The 22,359-nt window shown below is 37.2% G+C and overlaps 1 protein-coding gene across 3 annotated transcripts; it reads left to right on the top strand.

Moving 5' to 3' along the window:
- Window positions 1-7,005: 7,005 nt before the first annotated feature.
- LOC108992843 (methyl-CpG-binding domain-containing protein 9) lies at window positions 7,006-22,359 on the top strand. Of its 3 annotated transcripts, XM_018967523.2 has the most exons (11): window positions 7,007-7,797; window positions 10,507-10,648; window positions 10,742-11,167; window positions 11,322-12,455; window positions 12,575-13,267; window positions 14,095-14,406; window positions 15,639-15,974; window positions 16,344-16,442; window positions 16,705-17,136; window positions 18,717-20,996; window positions 21,503-22,359. In XM_018967523.2, the coding sequence occupies exons 1-11, from the start codon at window positions 7,289-7,291 to the stop codon at window positions 21,803-21,805; spliced, it is 6,666 nt and encodes a 2,221-aa protein (XP_018823068.2). In that variant the 5' UTR covers window positions 7,007-7,288; the 3' UTR covers window positions 21,806-22,359. The 3 variants fall into 3 exon arrangements, with proteins under 3 accessions (XP_018823067.2, XP_018823068.2, XP_035548977.1); XM_018967522.2 differs by having other exon boundaries at window positions 7,006-7,797; window positions 10,507-11,167; XM_035693084.1 differs by lacking the exon at window positions 7,007-7,797 and adding an exon at window positions 10,302-10,363 and having other exon boundaries at window positions 10,507-11,167.

Raw genomic sequence — 22,359 nt, forward strand, 5'->3', positions numbered from 1 at the left:
ATTTTGTTTGTGGGCCTGTGGCTATTTGTGGTACTTCCGAAATACCCGCTGCATCCTTTCAAATTACCTGAATTGCCACTACCTGACCTGCCCTGCCCTTCGTTGTTGTTGTTTTGTCTGTTTCCTTTTTAGATGCAATTAAATAAATAAATAAATATTAAAAAAAGATTTCCCAGATTTCGAACTGACGCTCCAACACGAGAAAATGAAACGACGCCTTATCATTTGACAGCGGGTTTAAATCAAGCTGTAAAACTGATCACAGCCGTCAGATTATTGAATCATTTATGGATCCAACGGTGGATTAATCGAGAAACTTGACTGGGTCTAACTTATTTACACAACACAGGTTGGCGTTTGCCTGTGAATGCATTTTTTTGGGATTGGGCCAACGAAACTGTGTGGGTGTAAAAGCCAATAATAATAAGGAAACATACATTCAATGACGCTCTTTCATGCCCTACCCATTATATACACATGCCCAAGTATGTGTGCTAACAGCACCGCATGGGTTGTCAATGTCGGTGCACCCTTTACCTCCTAGCTCCTCCGTTACCAGTTTGGAGGCGACATCTTTTTTGTTTTTTGCTTCGAGGGGCATGTGGTTTTTATGATATCTGTCCGGTTTCAAAACTTCTCAATCGAGACACAAAACATATTTTATAATATATATTTTAAAATAAAGGTATTTTTATAAAGAAAATACTCTAATTATAAATAGATTATATAAAAGTAATCTTACAAACTGACGTAACTTGATGTAGTTCGTCAGATTATAAAGTTACTTTTATTGAAAAGTAGATCTAACAGATCAAATAAAGCCACATCAATTTATAAAATTATTTTTGTGTAATTAATTTATAGATGTAGCAGTCTTCTTTTTATAAAGTGGTATTACTTTTATAAAGTATTTTACTAAATTACTATTTATTTTAAAATATAGTCGTATAATGTATTGTGAAAAGTGATGCGAATATCATTTTTTTTTATTATTAGTTTATAATTCTTTTTTATAACTTGATATTTTTTAAATTAAAAAATAACCATTTGCTAACCTGTTTGACACACGCAATGTATTACTCAAATAAAACCCATAACGATGAAAAATATTAGCCTCGTTTGTTTTGGAAAAACTTTTCATCTCATCTCATCTCATCTAATCATTACAACTTTTCCAACTTCCAATACAAAATAAAATAAACAATTTAACTTTTTCAAATTCTAAAATAAAAATAATATTAAAAAATATATTCTAACAATATTTTATTCAACTTTTTAACTTTAATCTCATCTCATCTCATCTCCGAAAACAAACGAGGCCATTATTCAACTTTTTATTCAACTCTAATGTTTTAACATTTGATATGGGTGTCAAAACAAAAGAGGTTGGCTCCTTTGCATATGAAAGAAAATAGGTGTAAAGGAAACAAAATGTAATGGAAATGGAAGGTGTTTGATTTGATTGGATTTAACATGATCTATAGTTATTATTCTGCAAGTGAGACGAGCATACAAACCATACAGCCTGATTAAGATTCCTTGTAACCACCGATGATGTGTAGGCATGGTGCAATACACCTTCTCCCTTTGTCCATAACCACTTAAATACAATATCCAAGAAGCCCATCAGTCATCACAGCTCAGACGGTCAACTCTGATCTCAACAATTTTGACTCACCAAAATGTATGTATGCCTCACCTATGACTTTTGCTTTTTGGGTAAAGAGGAAATGAAAATATCGGCCGACAAATTTTTATCTTTGTAAGGAATTTTTCAATGCAAAACGGACGGATTAGAGCAATCTAGACGTTATTATACTTTGATGTTGAACGTTCTCAAAAATTCAAAATGTACACAGTTCCTCCTCTTTGGAACAGATGCGCTGGTTTTGGAGCTTTAACACCCTCCAATAGACTATTGCCACCTCAACATTACATTGACTAATTGCATGAGCCGCATCACATGGGATTACAAGTGAAATCAGAAGCAATGAGTGGGTCGTATCTCCTCTGAAAACACTGGGTATTGTTCAGCCCGTAGAGGAGCTCCAGACCGCCGCAAAGCACACCCTGCCTTTATGAAGAAACTCCACGGACAAGCCTGTGCACAACATGTCTTAAAGAAGGTGTACGATTTTTCAAACCATCGTCCTTCTTAGCATCCAATTTCAATCCAACCTCAACATCGTCCTTATTATCAATCCAACCATTGTTTCAGCAACCACTTACTCAACTCGGGCAAGCCACCATTCGATGAAGATGCTGCTGTTGTACGATCTTCACCCTCTGCCAGATCTGCATCTATTTGTTTGAATCTTTTGGCTTCTTCTTCATTCTCAGAAGTTGCAGATCGTCGTCTCTCTTTATCCAATGAGTTCCTAATCTTCTTCCCTCTCTCCATGGGTTTAATGGACAAAGCTTCATCTGTTTTCTTATCCTTCTTCATTTTCTTCCTCTCCGAAGGATCCGAAACAACTTTATCTTCATCTGCCAATGGATGTTGTAAAATACAATTACCTTTAAAATATAAATAAATTTGTACAAAAGTGAGGTCTAATAGATCTTTTATATCATCTTTATTTTAGATTTTGCTATAGTAATTTCGTTACATGCAGAGGACATTATTTATAGTTGTGAACATTTTAAATTAATTTATCTCTCTTCAATCACTGATTTTCTCAATTTCTGCCATATTTTCCTATCACCTCTTTGTTCTTCACGCTTTCTTTTGTGTTGGCTAAGGTGACTCCAATATTCAGTCTATATATATAAAAGCAAGTTGTATATGAATTAAAAAAAAAAAAATTGCATATGACTCCAATCGGTTTGTATATCCTTGTAGACGTGCAACAACTCCATTGTATATATTTTGATAATATTTTTTTTAAATTAATTTATATTTTGGTTTAGTTTATAAATTTAGATTAATTTAAAATAAGACATAATTATATCACATTATATATTAGGAGGTATTGCAAATATCAAAATATATAAAGATGTTATTGGTAATTAGAGAACGTATTTGAAATGAATAAAAAATATTAAAAAGTATAATATTTAAATTATATAAAAAAAAAATAGATAATCTGATGGATGACATATTGTAAAAGTCAATATGTAAGATAAAAAAAATAAATTTTGGTAGGAAAGGGTTTATGTAAAGTGAGTGCTACTGTGTTGTGCAATTCATTGTTAAAGTTATGGGAGGACGACGTGGGAATCCCTAATTAGATGGTGTTTTGGGGGCTTAAAGAGCACATCCGACTATAAGATATTTTCAAATGTAAAAATGTAAATTGGGTGCAATAATTTAGTTGTGTCTGAAGTCGTTTGGATTCAGAGATGAGTTGAGATGGTTTATAAATAGTAGAATAAAAGTTGAATTATTTATTATATTTTGTGTGAGAATTTGAGAAAATTATAATGATGAGATAATATGAGTTAAGTTGAATTTTAAATTCAAATGAGGTAAGTCTTACACATCTGGAGGGGCAAATAGGCCCTCGCCCAAGAGGGCCGAACCCACACCTATAAAAACCTCTAGCATAATCCTGTGGTTAAGGGTTGAGATGGTCGAATTGATCCAAGGCATTAGATAGACCCATCCCAAAATAGGAAAGGCCCAACGAGAACAATTTGGCCCTGACAAGGCAAATGCATCAGAGATCCGGATCGATGTGAGAATGCGGGACAACACACCAATGGACTTGCCCCAGCTCGAAAAACCTGTGGGGAGCCACATTGCATTAAATGATCGAACCAGGGGTTAGTGCGGTAGGTGCATCACTGATTGAGACGACATCAAGAGTCTAGCCGCATTAAATAACCTGATACGAAAGAGAATAACAATCAAATGAAATATCATGTCCCTAACGGGGAGTCTAAAGAGAGGTCACACCTCATCGTCTGTCCCGAGTGACGTGACTCAAGGTACTAGTAAGAACAGCCAAATTAAATACAACGACACAATGCCACTTACAGGGCATGGATACCCTATGCATAGAAGAGTGGCATTCACGATGAGAGCATATAAGGTTGAAACACATGCAAAACTATAGGCTCTAGCTCAAGAGTTCAAGCTCTAACTTCTTGATAAATATATTGACTTAGGTATCAGAGTTATCCCAATGTCTCATAACTCCCTTTTCCTTTTTGGTTGCAAGCTATAGAAAGATGTTGTTGACATTACCAAACATGTCCTAACACATCTCATTAAAATTTGCTTTAATATTGTTTGTGACAATTCAATAAAAGTCCAATCATATATGGACTTGTACCAACAAATGATTACTAAATAGTGAGCCAATTAAAATCTTTATGTAAGTCATAAAAACTTGCACTCCTAAGTAGTGTAGATCTATTAATCATCACTTTACATTTAATGGGGACATTGCACACATCTAAAAAGCTATTTTTAGCAATATTCATAATTAATTTTTTAATTTATTTTTCAATATATTATTATAATTTTGTGACATTTTTTGTTTTCTTTGCCGACATTCGTTCTTAATTGGGCTTGGGCCCTTGGCTTTAAACTTCGGCCATGTCTGGGCTTTGGTCCCTTGATCCACGGCTTCGAACCCAAATGTTGTCCATCTATAATAGATGTTGGATTCCACCAGAATTTATAGAGTAGTTCATAATCACGAGAAACCCAACTCCTATCACGCATCGGGTAGACGAGTTGTTCACGCTTTGTCGTGGTACATGTATCTGAAATAGTTTGACCATGAGAAATCCTAACGCATCTAAAGTTAGGTCGAGGTTTTGATTGATTAAAAATAAAATCTGCTTCAACTAATATATCCTTAGGCGCAGTCCATCACAGCCATTGAAAGCGTAGACTCATCCCTATTTTGACAAATCTCTCACATCATTACAGATATTCAATAAATCTTCCATCATCATCAAATATGAAAATTAGTAAAAATTTATCGATCATAAAATTGATGTTCGCACTCAGTAACGTAATGGCCAGCAACCAATCACAATTTTAGATGCCTACTTGTAGATAATCTTTATAGATGTTTTTGTTTATTGACAATGGAAAATATCCCCTTAAACTCTTATAATTCTATCTTTTATGCTATAATATGCCAAAAAATATATATATATATATATTTATATATATACTTAGGCGCAGTCATTCATAACATAGAAATCGCCATATGACGAATAGTGGACACAATTAACTAGACCATGCATCAAATGTTGTAGCAAAACTTATGTTTTATCCACTAAACTACCGGTTTGGAAATCTCCTATAACTTGTATTGAGGTTCGGTTGTTGCACGGTAGAATTTTTGTTCATGTTAATGACAAAAACAGGGAAAGTATTGGGTCTTCAAAACTATTATTATCATTTTTTTTTAAGTTTCAGGTAATTAATATGTTAGTAGTGTTTTAAATACCGTACTGTACTGGCTGGTATATGCCATATCGGCCACTGGTCCGGTATAAGTATTACATATATCTCGTACCGGCCTAAGTACTGGCCGTATCGGCCGATATTTCGATCTTTAATTTTTAAATTTTTTTATTTATTTTTTCAAACTACAAACTCAATTTTTGACCTTTAATCCAGATTAAACTATTTATAATATATACATGTATTTATATATAATTTATTCATATATAGATCATTATTTTGAAAATTTTATATATATAATTTATTCATATATCGACTATTTTGAAATATTATACAAAACGATATCGATATCAAAATATTTCGTTTCAGTGTCTTGACCGGTACAATATTCAAAACTTTGTATGTTAGCGTTACTAAAGTCAAATTCGGATAGAAAAGTTGATCAGTCTTATATTATTTTGTTATTAAAAAACCAAGTATAATGATGAATAATGATGTATACAAGTTCTAAGTATACAAATATCGCACAAGTTTTTTTTAATAAAAAAATAGATTTCACCGTAAGAAAAAATATAAAAAAACTCATTTTTTCTTAATGAGATATTTTTCTATTTTTATAAAAGGTTTTATACAAGACTTCATGTGTATTTGAAACTTGTCCTTGATATTTTTCTTAAAGTTGTAAATAATGGACGGACGAGCAACAACTGAGTTGTTCGAACAAGAATCTCGTTACAGCCATAAAGATTAAAGAAGATGACAAAAAATAAAAACAATGAACCAAACGTTGGGTGATCAATTAATGTGATACCTCAAGGAGAAATTTTCCATTAAAGGCCGAGGTTTGTTGTAATATATTACTGGATTGAGGAATCGCTGGAAATCATATATGGTTAGAATTAAAGGCAACATTGTAATTTGTTATGTTGAAGTTTCCAAATCAGGTTTTCGATTCCCCGGCCGATCTCTTGATCCATATTTAAGAACATAAACAGATTACCATGACAAGATCGGATTATTATACTCGACGTGAACGATGAGGTGGCCGGATAGATCTTGAAGAGTTAAGGCTAATCATTACATGATCATGCGCACATCTATAGCAGTAGTTAAAGACCATAAAACATGTTTGCATGTATGTTTTGCGTGCAAACATATATATTGACAGCGAATTTGCAGATCTTATATATTAACGAAAAATATTATAAATCAGTTACTATTCACTATTTCATATTTTATATTTTATATAAAAAAAATTATAAGTATAAAATATAAAAATGAATAGCAACTGATTTTTGTTTTTTTTTTATATTTTTTTATAGTGTTGTGTTAACTGGCTCATATATATATATATATATATATATATTATGATTTGCTGAAGGAAAAAAGAAAAAATAAAAAAGAAAGAGATCGATAAGTCATAAGAGAAGAAAAGAGGCGGGCGTGGAGAAAAACTCGAGAGGTGAAGCAGTCCGTGTGGGTACTTAGGTTGGAGCCGAAGTAGATGAACCCGGAAGAACGGACGACGAGGTTACCCAGTTGAGGACTCCCAAACGGGTCCACCTTTTTCCCAGGTGTCGCTCCTTGAAAGCGAGTGCCTTATAAACCCCAAGCGCGTACTCCACACTTTCTCCCCCTTTCACTTTCCCCTTCCTCTATCCAATTTATTCGTTCATCGATTCACCCTCCTCGCTGTTCAAAAGATACGAGGACTCTCTCTCTCTCTCTCTCTCTCTCGGCCCCATTCCTGTCTTTCGCTCCAACTCTAAACCAAAAGCCCTTTCGCTCTCTCGCTGCCTCTGTTAATTCTCGGCTGTCTGATCCCTACATTTTTTCTGATCTCTGAACCTCCGAGCGAGCAATGGTGCGAGCGCTTCAACCTGACTCACCGACCTGCAACTCGGAGCGGATACTCGGATAATGGAACTCACCGATTCAAGCGAAGAACTTAGAGACCGCCATAACTCGAAGCCTAAGCTCTCGGAGGCTCGTTCCGGCCTCGGAATCGACCTCAATGAGATCCCCTCCCCTCCTCTCACCGAAACCCTACCCGACTCCCTGGACGTGGTGCAGAACTATCACGACAACCCACCTCCGCCGCCTGGAGGACCTGCTGGGCTCCCTGGAGAGGACGACGCGCGGGGCTCGGGGGCGTGCGCCGCGTGCGGGAAGCCCGAGGTCAGGGGCCACGTGGTCGTCTGCGACGCCTGTGAGCGCGCCTTCCACCTAGGCTGCGCAGGAATGCGCGGGCGCCAGACCCTCAACTCGGACGAGTGGGTTTGTACGGACTGCGAGTCCAGCGGCGTCAAGAGCAAACGCTGGCCCTTAGGCGTCAAGTCCAAGCGTATTTTGGATATGAACGCCTCGCCCCCGAGCGACGTCGACGGAGACTGCGACGGGGAGGGTAGCTCGAATGTCCTGGATTTGAGGTATTCATTTTGGCGCATTCTTGATTTTAGCTATCAGTTGAAAGTTTACACTTAATCGTAATTAGAAGTATATATCTGTGCTGTTTAATAAATTTAGCTGAATGTAGTTTAAGTGGTGTAACTTCTGTTGGGCAGTAGCAACAATGTAGTTTCACACGTTAATTGTGTTTCTAAAGCAATAGCCGTGTACTAGTTTTTATCTTACATACAAACTATGGTTGTTTTGAGGGAACGATCTTAACTACAGAATTCATTTCTACTGTGGTACTTAGTTCACAACGTAGGTCCGTTGGCAATTGGTTCACTAAGAGGGAGGGAGGTTGAGAAGGAGTTAATGAGGCGAGAAACTCGAGTGAAGTGGTAGGAAAAACTTTCAAATGAATCAAATCCCATTAATTTCATATCATTATCTGTAGTAATTAGACTTAGGTTCAATTCAGAGATTCTGTAGATGACGTAGTGCATGTGTTTTACATCAATGTGGTGTGTTGTAACCTCAAACTACTGCGTTTCTATTGAATGTCGATGGCTGTTGTTGACTGTATGCCACCAACATAAAGACGGGTGAACTGCCTTTTATTGCTTTTGTGCGATACCTACCATGTATTCATTAGAAGTACACAAGCTGCTAGTATTTGTTTTAGTTAAAGAATAATTGCCAAGAATGATGTTTTACAGTCTTAGGCTAGGATGACGGTTTTTTTCCAATTTAATTTGATCTTTTTATTTTTTGTATCAGTGGACAATTAGCTTGGCAAGCACATCAGTGCTAGAATCCACCGTACGGTGATGCCATCTTTTACATTAGAACTTGCACTAGACAAAATTTGGCCTGTGGGCTTGACATGGAACTGTTCCTTTATGGTCATTGTCCTGTGGCCATTTTGGACTCGCATATTCAATTTTTATTTTGATGTTTCTAGACAAAGATTCCTCGGTTTTCAAATATGTATTATGTCACCAACCACCCCTTGAATGTATATTTTTGTATAGCTAGGCTTGTTTTGTTTTGCTCCCTTTCCATTAATGACATCTGAAAATTCGCTTTATAGCTTTGTATGCAATTATAGAAATTCTTGGTTTTGCAATAAGTATAGTTGCCACTTGTACTGATGAAAAGGAAGTATAGTTGCCACTTTCTGCAATAATTTTGAAATGCATTATGGATGCATTTGTATTTACTTGAAAAGCATCGTTTATGCGTTGAAGAACCCTAGCTTTGATGCTGAGTTTTAGAACCCCTTTCTCCTTTATGAATTTCTTGCAGTTTTCTATCAATTATCAATTTCCATCCTTTTCTTGCTAAGATTGGACACCCTGTATCTTACATAACCATATGATGGAGTCCTTTGGTTCCTGAAATAGAGTGAAAAGAAGTGCTTCGAATCAATGCTATTTGACTTAGAGTTGTTTTCAGATTGCAGCAAAAACAAGATTTAAATTTGTACATATTCTTTTTCTAAAATACAAATCTTGCAAACCTTAAACCACCTATCTATCAAGTAACTCCCTAAGTAACTACTTATAAAAAAAAAAAAAGAAGGTAACTCCCTAAGTAACTAAAAAAAGTTGTAGTCCTGGACTACAGTTCACAGCCAAGTAACTGTCACCCAAATGATAATTTTGCCTAGTTTTTTTTTTTCAAATCTTACTCTTCTTTTACACCGTCATAAACCAAATGCTAATGGTAGCTATCTCAAAAACGTATGAACCCTTGCTGCGTAATAAATTCCTACAACCAAAATTCTTGTCTTCCAACAACTTAAACCTATCGATTCCTCTGACTTTTTTCTGGCTCAAATTGATCTTTCTGCCTCTAAATGTTATCCCACTCATATTTCTAACCTTCGATTTTAGAAAACCTTTTTTTTTTATAAGTAATAAGTTATTTCATTAATAAAAGTAGGCATAGCCCAGGTACACTAGAAGTATACATGTGATTACACCTATTTAAGCACTAGGAACAGTTACAAGGAAATCATGGAAGCTGCGACCATTCCAATCAAGAGCAATGGCCCACAAAAACAAAGTCTTCCAGAAAAAACTCCTAAACTCTTCCAAGGAACGTTCATGGTCCTCAAAGAGTCTCTCGTTTCTTTCATTCCAAATACACCAGAAAATACATATAGGAACCATCTTCCACACGGCTGCAATCTGTAGTGTCCCTGTGATCCCTCTCCAGCTTGCTAACAAATCAACCACTCTACCCGGCATCACCCATGCTATACCCGTTCTACTAAGAAAATAAGTCCAAATATCTTGGGCAAACTCACAGTGTAGTAGTAAATGGTCCACCGATTCACCACTATTTCTGCACAAACAGCACCAGTCCGTAATAATGAGGCCACGTCTTCTAAGATTCTCAATGGTCATGATCTTCCCTAGAGAAAACCTTTCAAGGAATTAGTCTACATGTTCCGTTGCTGTTGAGGATAGTATCTGCTAAGATGCACTATGGAAACAAATTGGTAACCAGGCTTTAACCAGGCTTAGGGGAACTCATTCTTGTGCTTGCTGAAGTATTTAATAGCTGATAGGCTTTGGCTGCCATGCTGTTTATTCATAAGTGAGTTTTTTCTTATTTTATAATCTACTGATTTTTTTACTTGTGTTTCGTGCCTGCTTTTCTGTTAATGTTTTGAGTAATCATCTTGAAATACAAATTGTCATAATTACTTACTTGTTACATTGATCTATCTTGGTTTTTAGAAAACAAGCTCCGGGTGATAATTCTTTGGGCGGCAATCCATTTGGTGCTCCAGTGACATTCTCTAACTTTTTGTACTCGGGAAATGGCTTTGGCTTCCAAAAAGCTTCAATGATGCAGTATATGACTAGAAGATTGGAGGAGGTAAATATGGGTTTCCCTTTAGGAATGTGTAAGAGTAGTAATAATGTAGCTGTTAGGCTACCATCTCGGAATCCAAGTGAGATATTTTTGCAGGCTCTTAGAGACTTTGTATCCGAAAGACATGGTGTGCTGGAGGAAGGTTGGCGTGTGGAATTTAGACGATCAATGGTTAATTGTGAACTCTATGCAGTTTACTGTGCTCCAGATGGGAAGATATTTGATTCAGTGTATGAAGTTGCCTGTTATCTTGGGTTGATGTCTAACCTTAATTCTGTGGAGCTCGAATCAAGAAGTGAGGGGTCACAGACAATAACAGGAAGGTCTCATCTGTCTAGGAAAAGGAAGCCAGCAAGATATTCAACTGCAAATGGTTTTACTGAAAATAAGGGAATTTTGTTCAGTGATAATCATAAAGAGCTCTCTTTGAATGGCCTGACCATGGAAGTCTATGCAAGTACCATTGGTAATAATGTAAATGGTGCTGAAGTGAATACTAGCTCTCGGTCTCAGCAATATAATGTAAGGTTACATGTTATTGAACTAGATTTTCTTTTCCCTGCTTACATCATGATAAAATAAGCTATTTAATTTCAATTTGACTTATTGTTCAAGGATGTGATTAGTTTCAGCTAGCTCTTGTTGTCTCATTCTTATGTATGCTTTACATTTTCAGGATTGGCTTCCCATGCAGTTTGAAGATTTCTTTGTTCTCTCTCTGGGAGAAGTTGATGCTAGGCCATCTTATCATAATGTTAGCCAGATCTGGCCTGTGGGTTATAGATCCTGTTGGCATGATAAGATTACTGGTTCTCTTTTTATGTGTGAAGTGCTGGATGGTGGCGACTCTGGACCTACCTTTAGAGTCAGAAGGTGTTCATGCCATTCATTGCCCATTCCAAATGGCATAACCGTCCTCAGTAGGCCTATCCCTGGACATTTTGCTGGTCATGCTAATGAAAAAAGTGATGACATTACTTTTCGTGATATGGATTGTGGTGATGATTGCAGCATTCAGATGATTCTATCAGACCCTTGCCCGCCTTTGGAGAATGATATCTTGTCCTGTCTTAGTAGATGTTCAGGCGGAGCTTGTGATGTTCAGACATCAAACACATTACAGGTTGAAACTTGTTTAACTAATGGAAAATCTGGATCTGCTTTATCTGGTGAATTGAATTTGAGAGACGAAATTGGCGAGATTTTAGTAGAAGATTGCTCATCCTTGTCTGCATGGAGAATGGTGTCTAAAAAATTCATTACTGCTTGCTCTGAGATCTGTAAACAGAAAGGAACCTTAAAGTTCTTCTGCAATCATGCTGAAAATGAACTAGAAAGACCTAATTGTGATGTAACAACTGACATGAGAAAAACGAATTTGATTTCATTAGATAAATTTCTCGGTCAACCGGATTCTTTCACCATCCCATCTGTATTTCAGACTGACAATGAGCTGGAAACTTCAATTGAGTTGCTGGAGAAATGGTTGGAGCATGATAGATTTGGATTAGATGCAGAATTTGTGCAGGAAATCATAGAACAGCTTCCTGGGGTACAAGCCTGTTCGCACTATGAATTTCTGAGTAATAGAGGCAGTTATTCCTCATCGTTAACAGTTGGAAATGGGCTCCTAGTGGTTAGATTGAAAGGTGGAGTACATCATATTGGAGATGAAGAATTAGATGGTTTATTTAGGAGATTTAAAAAGGCCAGGTTGGTTGAAAACAGTGTCATGCATGATCCTCTTCCTCCTCCAGGCAAGCCTCTGTGCTTGAGGATTCCTCCTGAACTGGTTGGTGATGTTTATCAGGTATGTCCATGCACTTGCAAGTATCGTGGTTGATTTAATTATTATAACTGTGCTTTGTAATACATGATTCACCAGCCACTATGTGAGGCCTTACTAGTATATTTTTTTTATACTTCTAGGCATGGGAGTTACTATGGCGTTTTCATGAAATCTTGAGTCTGAAAGAGCCTTTGTCACTGGAAGAACTTGAAGAAGAACTCATCAACCCATGGTCAGATAGTGCAAATCTTCTAGAAAAGTTTGAAAAGGATACTGAGCGGAGTCAAGGTGTACATTCACATATAATTGATGGTACAGGTGGATCAATGTTATCCCCAAGCTGTGAATCTGGTCCAGCAGTAGATGGAGAAAATTCAATTGCGTTTATAGAAATGGAAACAGGAGAAAAAAAGGAGGCAGCTCAAGCAAAACTTGCTTCTTTTACTTATAGTAGATGCTCTGGTGTAGCTTTGACAAAGGCTCATAAGTCACTGCTAAGAGTGCTGATAGGTGAGCTACAATCCAAGGTTGCTGCGCTAATAGATCCAAATTTTGATTCTGGAGAGTTGAAATCAAAACGGGGAAGGAAGAAAGATGCGGACAATGGTATTCCTGTAAAAAGAACTAAGATCAGCATGCTCCCTATTAATGAACTAACATGGCCAGATTTAGCTCGAAGATACATTTTGGCTGTTTTATCCATGGATAGTAATCTTGACTCTGCAGAGATTATGGCCCGTGAAAGTGGTAAAGTCTTTCGCTGCTTGCAAGGTGATGGTGGGGTGCTTTGTGGCTCACTTACTGGAGTGGCTGGGATGGAAGCTGATGCTCTTGTAAGTCTCTTAGGCTTTCTTGGTATCTTGCTCACCGACATTTTCTGATTAATATATACAAACGTACTTAAACATCATTGCAAATGCACTTTCTCGGGATTGTAATTTTCATGGCCCCAATATAACATAGTAACACTAATGTTGATTAGTCCACACGTTTAAATTAATGTTGAGGACAGTTGCCTTTGATATTTTATTCTGGGAGAAATCAATTTTTTATCGACTATGAGCCATATGCCTTCTATAGGGATTGGCATGGTTTCAAATAGTTTTCTCTTTCATTTATGGGGTTCTTGGCCGTTTGGAACTTCTGAACTGTTGCTATGTCCACTAAAGGAATGAAAGTGATATTGGAGAGCGTCTTGAGCTTTTTGTGGACCTTTGACTATATAATTCATTGGGAACTTGCCCATGTCATGATGGAAATTGTTGTGCTTAATTCTTAATATGATTTGTGCAGTGATACTACATGTCAATTTCCCATTATTGTGGCTGTCTTCTAAAAAATCTTTAGCATAAAATATACTTGCTATATGCATCCATCCCTTGTCACACATTTTCTTGACTATTTTTTATCTGGCGGTCAATCATTTTTTTTTTCAATCGGTAAAAGTTCATGCGGATGCTTCATGGTTTTATGATATGAGCTTCACTTTTTTAAATGAAGAAATCTTTGTAACTAAAAATCTTTGATATGTTTTCCTATGATTCTCAGTCTTGTTATTTTGTTCAAATAAGTGCACTAGAGAAGTTCTTTAGTGCCTATTAAGTTCATTGACTGTACTCAAAGGATGCATGCTCTAATTCTTTTCTTCTTTAACCTTCAGTTGCTTGCAGAGGCTACAAAGCAAATTTTTGGTTCTTTGAACAGAGAAAAAGACATTCTTACCATAGAAGATGAAGGGTCTGATGCAAATGTAACCGGTTCTTCTGAAAAGAATAATGAGAATGATGGTAACATCCCGGAATGGGCAAAGGTCCTGGAACCTGTTAGAAAACTACCAACAAATGTAGGAACAAGAATTAGAAAGTGTGTTTATGATGCTTTGGAGAAAGCTCCACCGGAATGGGCAAAGAAAATATTGGAACATTCAATCAGTAAGGAAGTGTATAAGGGCAATGCCTCAGGACCTACGAAGGTGCTATTTACAGTAACTTGTTTTGTGTACTTCTTTAGTAAAGTCTTTGTAGTTATTAGAATCATAAGTGAAGTGCATCTTTCATTTGCATCCTATCACTCTTGAGCTTTGGTTTCTTTTTTCATTGCTGTAATCTTGGCTAGTAAAACATGTAGGATCTGTCTGCCCTCTTCAAGTAAAAAAGATGGTTCATGTCTGAAAAAAATTACTTATCTATTCCAATAAATGATCATACAAAAGTACTAAATTTTTTGATGTAGATGTTGAATTGTAACAAAAAGATGTTGAATGGTAACATTTTGAGACATGCAACACTCTATGAGGGGTTGGAATGGTTTAGGGAAGTGACATCCTTATACTTAAGAATTTTAAGAAAACCTGCAAATTCTGGATCTGCTTTAACATGTTTTTGTATTTTTTTATAACTAAATGAAATTCATCAAAAAATGCAAAGGGTCCCAATCCTTGTACATATGACGTAGCAAGAGATATCCCCTTTAGTCATTAAAAGTGTCATTACCCCTCTAGTACTATCCATGTATTTTTTTGAATTTCTCTCGTGGTCTTAGCATCGTATTACCACGTATAAGGTACTTATAGTTATTGTTGTCATTTTTTACATTAAATATAGGTTTTTATTTGTAGTGTTTCTCATAAAGATCTCCATATGTAAAAGCAAAGCTATTAATGTCCCCCTCTCGTGGTTCAATTGATTATTCCTTCTAAGCTACGAAGCTGATTAGGCCAAAGTCATTTACTCTTAGTATTTTGTTTCTTAGTTCTTTGATTGATTGAAGTGATGTAACATGTGTAAATAGATTGGCTTGGGGTTGGAGGCTGGGTTCAATGGCTCATATAATTGTCCTTTGGTGATCGAGGGAACTTGAGAAAAAAGGGAATGTATTGATCCGACACAGAAAGAATGTTATCCGTCTCTTACTTATAAAAAAAAAGAATGTTGTTATCTGTCTCTTTAACTTCCATTCTCTGATACGTTTAGGAGAGTTATTTTGATCTGTCCAAGACTTTATTTGGAAAACACCTGAGAAGAAAGTTCACCTATGTTATTGCAAGGGTTGAATATTTCAGCTAAATGTGGAAACAACCTCTTTGAATCATTTGTCTCTCTTTATTCTTTACCATGTAACTTGCTAAACTTGGTCGCTTTTCTTTATTACACATGTGGCATGAAGAATATTTCTGAATTGAATGCTCTTGTTGGTTGACCACAGAAAGCCGTTCTTTCAGTGCTAGCTGATGTTGGTGGTGAGAAAGTGCAACAAAAATCTGTAAAGGGAATAAAACAGAAGACTGTTATCTCTATATCTGACATTATTATGAAACAATGTCGTATTGTATTACGTCGCGCTGCTGCTGCAGATGATTCAAAAGTTTTCTGCAATCTGCTGGGGAGAAAACTGATAAACTCAAGTGATAATGATGATGAGGGATTTCTTGGATCTCCAGCAATGGTATCTCGCCCTTTGGATTTCAGGACTATTGATTTGAGATTGGCAACTGGAGCCTATGGTGCATCTCAGGAAGCTTTTCTCGAGGATGTTCGGGAGGTCTGTTTTCTATAACAATTTGGTTTGGGTGGCCAAACCTGTTTTCATTTTTTCCCTTTCCCTTTTCCTTGCCAAGTTTCTTCCCATTTAAATCCTTTAGATGTGTGGATGCTGATTACCAATCCTAATTTACTTATTTGTGGATTCTATGTGAGTGCGATTAACAAATTGAAATATGATCAATAATCTGATATCAGGCTAGAATGGTTTTTAAATGTATCTTCTGTACATAAGGATTCATTGGTTTTTAACCTGAGATGATATATCTGATTTCTCATCATTGTGATCGTTCCGGTACCAGCTTTCACTTACTTACATGGTTTGATTTATTGACCATTAAAATTTAATAAAGACACTTTCACCTTGCAGTTATGGAACAATGTCCGTACTGCTTATGGAGATCAACCTGATTTGGTTGATTTGGCTGAAACATTATCTCAGAATTTTGAATCATTGTATGAAAGGGAGGTTTGTAACCAATCTCTATCTCTCTTTCCTTATGGAGGTTGTTTTGATATATTGAAGTCCCCATGTGCATTGGAGCTTTATTGACTATACATGCAATTGTGTAGAAGACTGAAGAATAGAGTTGTTCAGAATTCTGTAGAACGAAGTCTAGTTATGCAATTACTCTGGCATTCTCTTTGCTCCTGTGCTTTGCCGCACTGATCTTCATCTTCTCCATATTATTTTGGCACCTGTGTTAAGTTTTGTAGTTCTTTTGATGCAGGTTGCTACTGTTGTCCAGAAATTTGCAGGGTACACCAAATTGAAAAGCTTTAATGCTGAAACAAGGAAGGAAATAAATGAGTTTCTTGCTTCCAAAAGTGAGATTCCCAAAGCCCCATGGGATGAAGGAGTTTGCAAAGTTTGTGGCATTGATAGAGATGATGACAGTGTCCTATTATGTGATACTTGCGATGCTGAGTATCATACTTACTGCTTGAATCCTCCACTTGCAAGAATCCCTGAAGGAAACTGGTATTGCCCTTCTTGTGTTGGCAAACGCGTCATTCAAGATGCATCGGAACACATTCCGGTCGTAGACCGACGCCGGAGCAAAAGGCATCAGGGAGAACTTACTCGTGTTTACTTGGAGACACTTGCACATATATCCTCTGTAATGGAAGTGAAGGAATACTGGGAGTTCAACATGGCCGAGGTTTGTCTGTGGAGCCCTACTTAAAATATTGGCTGCTAATATGCTGATATTGATTGCATAGATGGAAGTTTTTGTCAGTTTTATGTATTTTTGGCATTGAACTGGTTGAATATTGTTTTGTGTCATTGCCATTTTTTTGTGCAGTTTCAATGTATATATGACTCTTATGTATCTATATACCAACATAGAAATGATGTTATTTGTTTGATAAGTACATCATAGAAATGATGCTATGGTGCCATCATCTCTCTCTCTCTCTCTCCCCCCTCCCTCCCTGCTTTATATCTTTCCTGTGGTTTTGTGCTGGATATGCATGATATGTCCTTGTACTTATCTTCTATTGTTTACATACACAAATATTCATCTTTCAAAGAGATACAATTACATACACATCCAACAGTTATTTATTTTTTATCAATAACCTAACATTGACAAAAATAGGAGTGTGAAAGTTTAGTATTTCTCTTGGTATCATTGCATGGGATGCTTTTTCCAAGTGTAGTTGAGATATCTAACTGGGGGGATGGAGGTAAAAATCTAGTAGCTTCAGGAAGTTGTAGTAGCCAAAAGTTGAGTGTCTTGATGCGGTTCGATGATTACTGTAAAATGTGAATCCTAGTGAGATTTTTTTTTATAAGTGTGGGCTTATTACTTGTATACAAAATCAGTGATTGGAAAATTTAGCCAGAATCATTCACTTGACTGACCAATGGCATTAGTATGTTGGTTCCACTAAGTTTCAGTTGCTTGCAAAATAGTCTAAAAAGATTCTCTTTTTGGCTGCGAACAAAGTTGGACCATAGGGTTCTCTTATTCAAGAGTGGGGACTGCCCCTTTGTTATATTCTTTTCTTTGGGTTATATTTGGGCTTACTTCTCAGGTAGCTGAAGTTCCAATCTTTGGGCTGCTTTTTTTTTTGCATGTGGGCACGAGACCATGTAGACTTAAGTTGTACATATACTAGCTGGTTTTTTGTGGTGGCAAAGGCAGCTTGTACCCAATTTTTGTTATGGACTGAGGACAGTCTCGAAGTGGCTTGAGAAGGAAAAGCTTGGTGTATATTTAGTGCGTGTCCATTTTTTAGCTTGCTACTCTTATGAGGGGCCTGAATGGTGCCACTCCATAACCAAATGTTTTGCTCCTTATTTTGTGCTCGAGTATGGTTCACTTTCAGCATTAGCTGCTACAGTGCTAGATGCCCATGATACAGCATTTTAACCCAATTTTTTTAGAATTGCGGATGTGATCCCAAATAGTTAGGTTCCATTATAGCCTATATCTGTAGGTCTTATTTTTTATTTGGTATTTGATGATACCATGAGTGCGAGATCCTTATACACATTGTACAGAAAATTACTTTACATGCATGACATATGCCACTGTTTTTTTTTTTTTTTTTCTGGAAATAAGAAAACAGATGGTTTTCATGATTGAAATAGAAAACCTTGTCGATGATGTCAAGATAAAAACTTGTGATTTATGATCCTGTATATATTTCCAATATATATAAACTGTGTATATTTTATTCTGTACTGGTTATCGTGTTCCTTTACTGATATTCCCCTTTATTTTGATTGCAGAGAGCATTCCTGCTCAAATTTTTATGTGATGAGTTGCTTAACTCAGCCCTTATTCATCAACACCTTGAGCAGTGTGCTGAGTCATCAGCTGAGTTGCAGCAGAAATTGCGCGCTTTCTCAGTAGAATTGAAGAATCTTAAGGCCAAGGAAGAAAACCTGGCTGCACGAGCTGCAAAGGTTGACAAAAGCATGATTAATGTTGCCGGGGAAGTTAGTATGAAGGAAGGTGGTGCTAACACAGTTACTAACCTGGGTAATTGTCTGGGACAACAGCATATTTTGACCGATGGTCCTAACTGTGGTGTCTTGTCCAATGAGCGGCCAAATCCAGAGGGTGGTCAAGAGAGAGCTGGACTTAATGGTTTTGATAAAGATCCATCTGTCACTAGTTCAGAAATTAACATTTTGACCATGAATCCCATAGATACTCAAGATCAATCAAAAGATGCCTATGGTGCTGTGGATGACCGAAAGGGCAATCTTTTCTGCCACAGGGCTTCTCAAGAGACTGACAAATCCATTAGACCAAATGGGTTGCCAACATCAATTTCTTTTTCCCAGGAAATTGATGGCTCTGTCAGAGAAACCCCTTCTCATGATAACTTGCAAGAATGTGAGGGAAGGGACAGTTCTTTGCCACCTTCAGATCAGCAAGGACATTTTACTCCTAACGTGGTGAGCAATCATCAAGCTCAGCATGCACCTGTTGCTGTGAATGAGTCACAAGCTTATCACCTTGAGTTGAATTCTGTCAAGAATGAAATTTCAGAACTGCAGGACTCAATTACTAGTATTGAGTCACAGCTTATGAGGCTCTCTGTGAGAAGGGAGTTTCTGGGAAGTGATTCTGTGGGTCGACTGTATTGGGCTTCAGCTACACCGTGTGGAAATCCGAGGGTCATTGTTTGTGGGAGTTCAGGAGGCCCAGAGGACAAGAATTTTGTTTTGCCGAATTCTGCTTCATCTGGAAGATTAGACCCTCATCTGAATTTAGAGGGGTCAAAAGCTTGCTGTCCATTCCTATATGAAGTGAATGATGCTATGGCCCCCTGTTCATCATGGGCTTGTTATGAAACTGATGCAGAAATTGATGACCTGATTGCTTGGTTGAAGGATAATGACCCAAAGAAAAGAGAACTGAAAGATTCCATTCTCCAGTGGCATAAGTTGAGATTCCAGGACTCTTGGAAAATTGAAAACCAAGGTCAGGATGAGCACGAGACAGTTTTGTCAGTAACCAGAAATTGTGATATATCTGGGTCTTCTAATTATCTCATTACCAAGGCAGCTGCATTGATTGAGATGAAGCATGGCCCCTGCTTTGAGTTGGAAACAACTGAAATCATGAAAAAGCAGGGTAGGAAGGCAAGAGTAATCAATGATGAGAAGATGTACAGGTGTGATTGCTTAGAACCCATTTGGCCGTCTAGGCACCATTGCCACTCTTGCCACAGAACCTTTTCCACCGATGTGGAACTTGAGGGGCACAATGATGGTAAGTGCAGTTCAGGTGCGCCAGTGTCTGAGAAGAGTAAGGAAACAAGTGATGTAAAGAAAAGCAAAGGAAATCCGAAAGTTGAGGTGGTTCAAGAAGAGTGCATAAAGGAAAAGGATGCTTTAGAAACACCAAAAGGTGGAGGTTCTCAGTTCAGCTCGAGGCTGATTAAATATCAGAATGAAGGACTGGTATGCCCGTATAACTTTGATGAGATCTGTTCCAAGTTCTTGACAAAGGATTCAAACAAGGAATTAGTGCAGGAGATTGGACTTATTGGTTCAAATGGAATCCCATCTTTTGTCCAATCTGCATCTCCCTACTTTGGTGATTCTTTGTCACTAACATTCATTCCTCAGAATGAAGGTGGTCCAGTTGATGGGCCCAAGCCTACTGAAAGGCCAGTTTCACAAGGAAATATTAGTGTAACAAAAGTAGGCCATGACGGTGTTTGTGATAATTCTGCCAGAAGTTTTGCTGCAACGGAAGTCTATCAAGTGCTAAAAAATGACAAGCCGGCTCTAGGATATTTGGAAAAAAGAGGAAAAAGATACTCTTTAGATGGCCGTTCTTCAGAAATTGGTGTCAATCGCTGCTGTGTGGTTCCCATGTCTTCGTTGAAGCCATTAGTAGGTAAAGTTTTGCAGATATCAAGGCGACTCAAGATTAACTTGCTTGATATGGATGCTGCGCTACCTGAGGAAGCTATGAGACCATCGAAGGCACATATGGAAAGGAGATGGGCCTGGCGTGCATTTCTTAAATCTGCCAGTACAATATATGAGGTCAGTCACACCTCTCAATTAAATGTGTCGGTTGCTGTTAGTGCATTTATTACTATTATTTATTATTTATATTTTTTTCCCTATTGTTTCCTTGGATTGAAATATTAGCATCTTCTCTTTGTTTTGCTTGGAGAAGTTTGTACATTGACATTTATCACTATTGAAGCACATTTTTAGTGCTTTCATGATTGGTAGTGCATCTATTCTGTTAATCAGTCACATCTTGATTCTCCGTGGGGGTTTTTGTGTATCATTGAATTCGTCCATAAAAAGTAGAAATTGTTAAATATGTCAGTCGACGATTGTTGTTGGTTAGTGGATTTGTTTTTATTTGATTATTTTTCACTCTTCCCTTTTGCTTCTTGAGATTGAAATCTTAGATATTTCAATGAACGGAATTTACAAATTTAAAATGATCTTATCTAGTAGTGGTGCTCCATATTTCACAATTTTATAATTACTTATTAAGAAAAGTTTATCAAGTAAAATTTCGTTGGTTGTTTCAGATGGTTCAAGCGACAATCATATTGGAAGACATGATTAAAACAGAACACTTAAGGAATGATTGGTGGTATTGGTCTTCACTCTCGGCTGCTGCAAAAACTTCTACTCTCTCATCCCTTGCCTTGCGAATATACTCCCTTGATGCTGCTATCATATATGAGAAGATCCCTTCCAGTTTAGATCAGACTGATAATTTGGAAACCAGCAGCTTGCCAGATCTGAACCCACTTCCAAGCTTGGATTTGTCAGAGAAATCAAAGGTCAGCAGGAAGTCTAACAAGAAGAGGAAGGAACCAGAGGGTTAGTCTCGGGATGCATGATATTTCCTTTCCCCCGAAATTCAATTCGGACGAGTTCGATCCGAGGTGAAACAGCAGTGGTCATGTGTTGTATATAGATAATCAGAGAGATCCACACTGTGGGTTGTTGTATTGGGTCAGATAAGTTGTGGGCAGGTATTGGAAGGCGACTGAGATTGATGCTGTAGCTGTCGCCAAATCTTATGCGTGTACATAAGAGGTAAAGCTGACTTGCTAACTCGGATAAGCGGTTGGGAAGCAGAGTTTGTTGGAGCATCTGCTCGGAGGACTGGAGAAAAAGAGCCATATTGTATAAGGATGCATCCAATTTTGGATTGATTCTGCTGCAGCTTTCAGGTTTGTTGCTTGGAAAGAGAGAGTATTAAGTAGGATAATTTTTCTCACAAAGATCAAGATCCATATACATATACAGAGGAAATTCATGTAAGAAAAGCAAAAAGGAAAAAAAAAAAAAAAAAAAAAAAAAAGAGAGAGAGAGAAGGAAATTAGAAACAGTGGAAGTTGAGCAGGTGTAGTCATATTCCATTCTTTATTCATCA

The sequence above is a fragment of the Juglans regia genome, chromosome 1 (assembly GCF_001411555.2).
Source record: "Juglans regia cultivar Chandler chromosome 1, Walnut 2.0, whole genome shotgun sequence".
Classification (NCBI taxonomy): domain Eukaryota; kingdom Viridiplantae; phylum Streptophyta; class Magnoliopsida; order Fagales; family Juglandaceae; genus Juglans; species Juglans regia.

Coding starts and splice junctions, on each gene's coding strand:
- LOC108992843 (XM_018967522.2), top strand. CDS start 7,289: ATGGAACTCACCGATTCAAGCGAAGAACTTAGAGACCGCCATAACTCG. Junction 15,975..16,343: donor TTCTCGAGGATGTTCGGGAG/GTCTGTTTTCTA, acceptor TTCACCTTGCAG/TTATGGAACAATGTCCGTAC. Junction 20,997..21,502: donor CTGCCAGTACAATATATGAG/GTCAGTCACACC, acceptor TGGTTGTTTCAG/ATGGTTCAAGCGACAATCAT.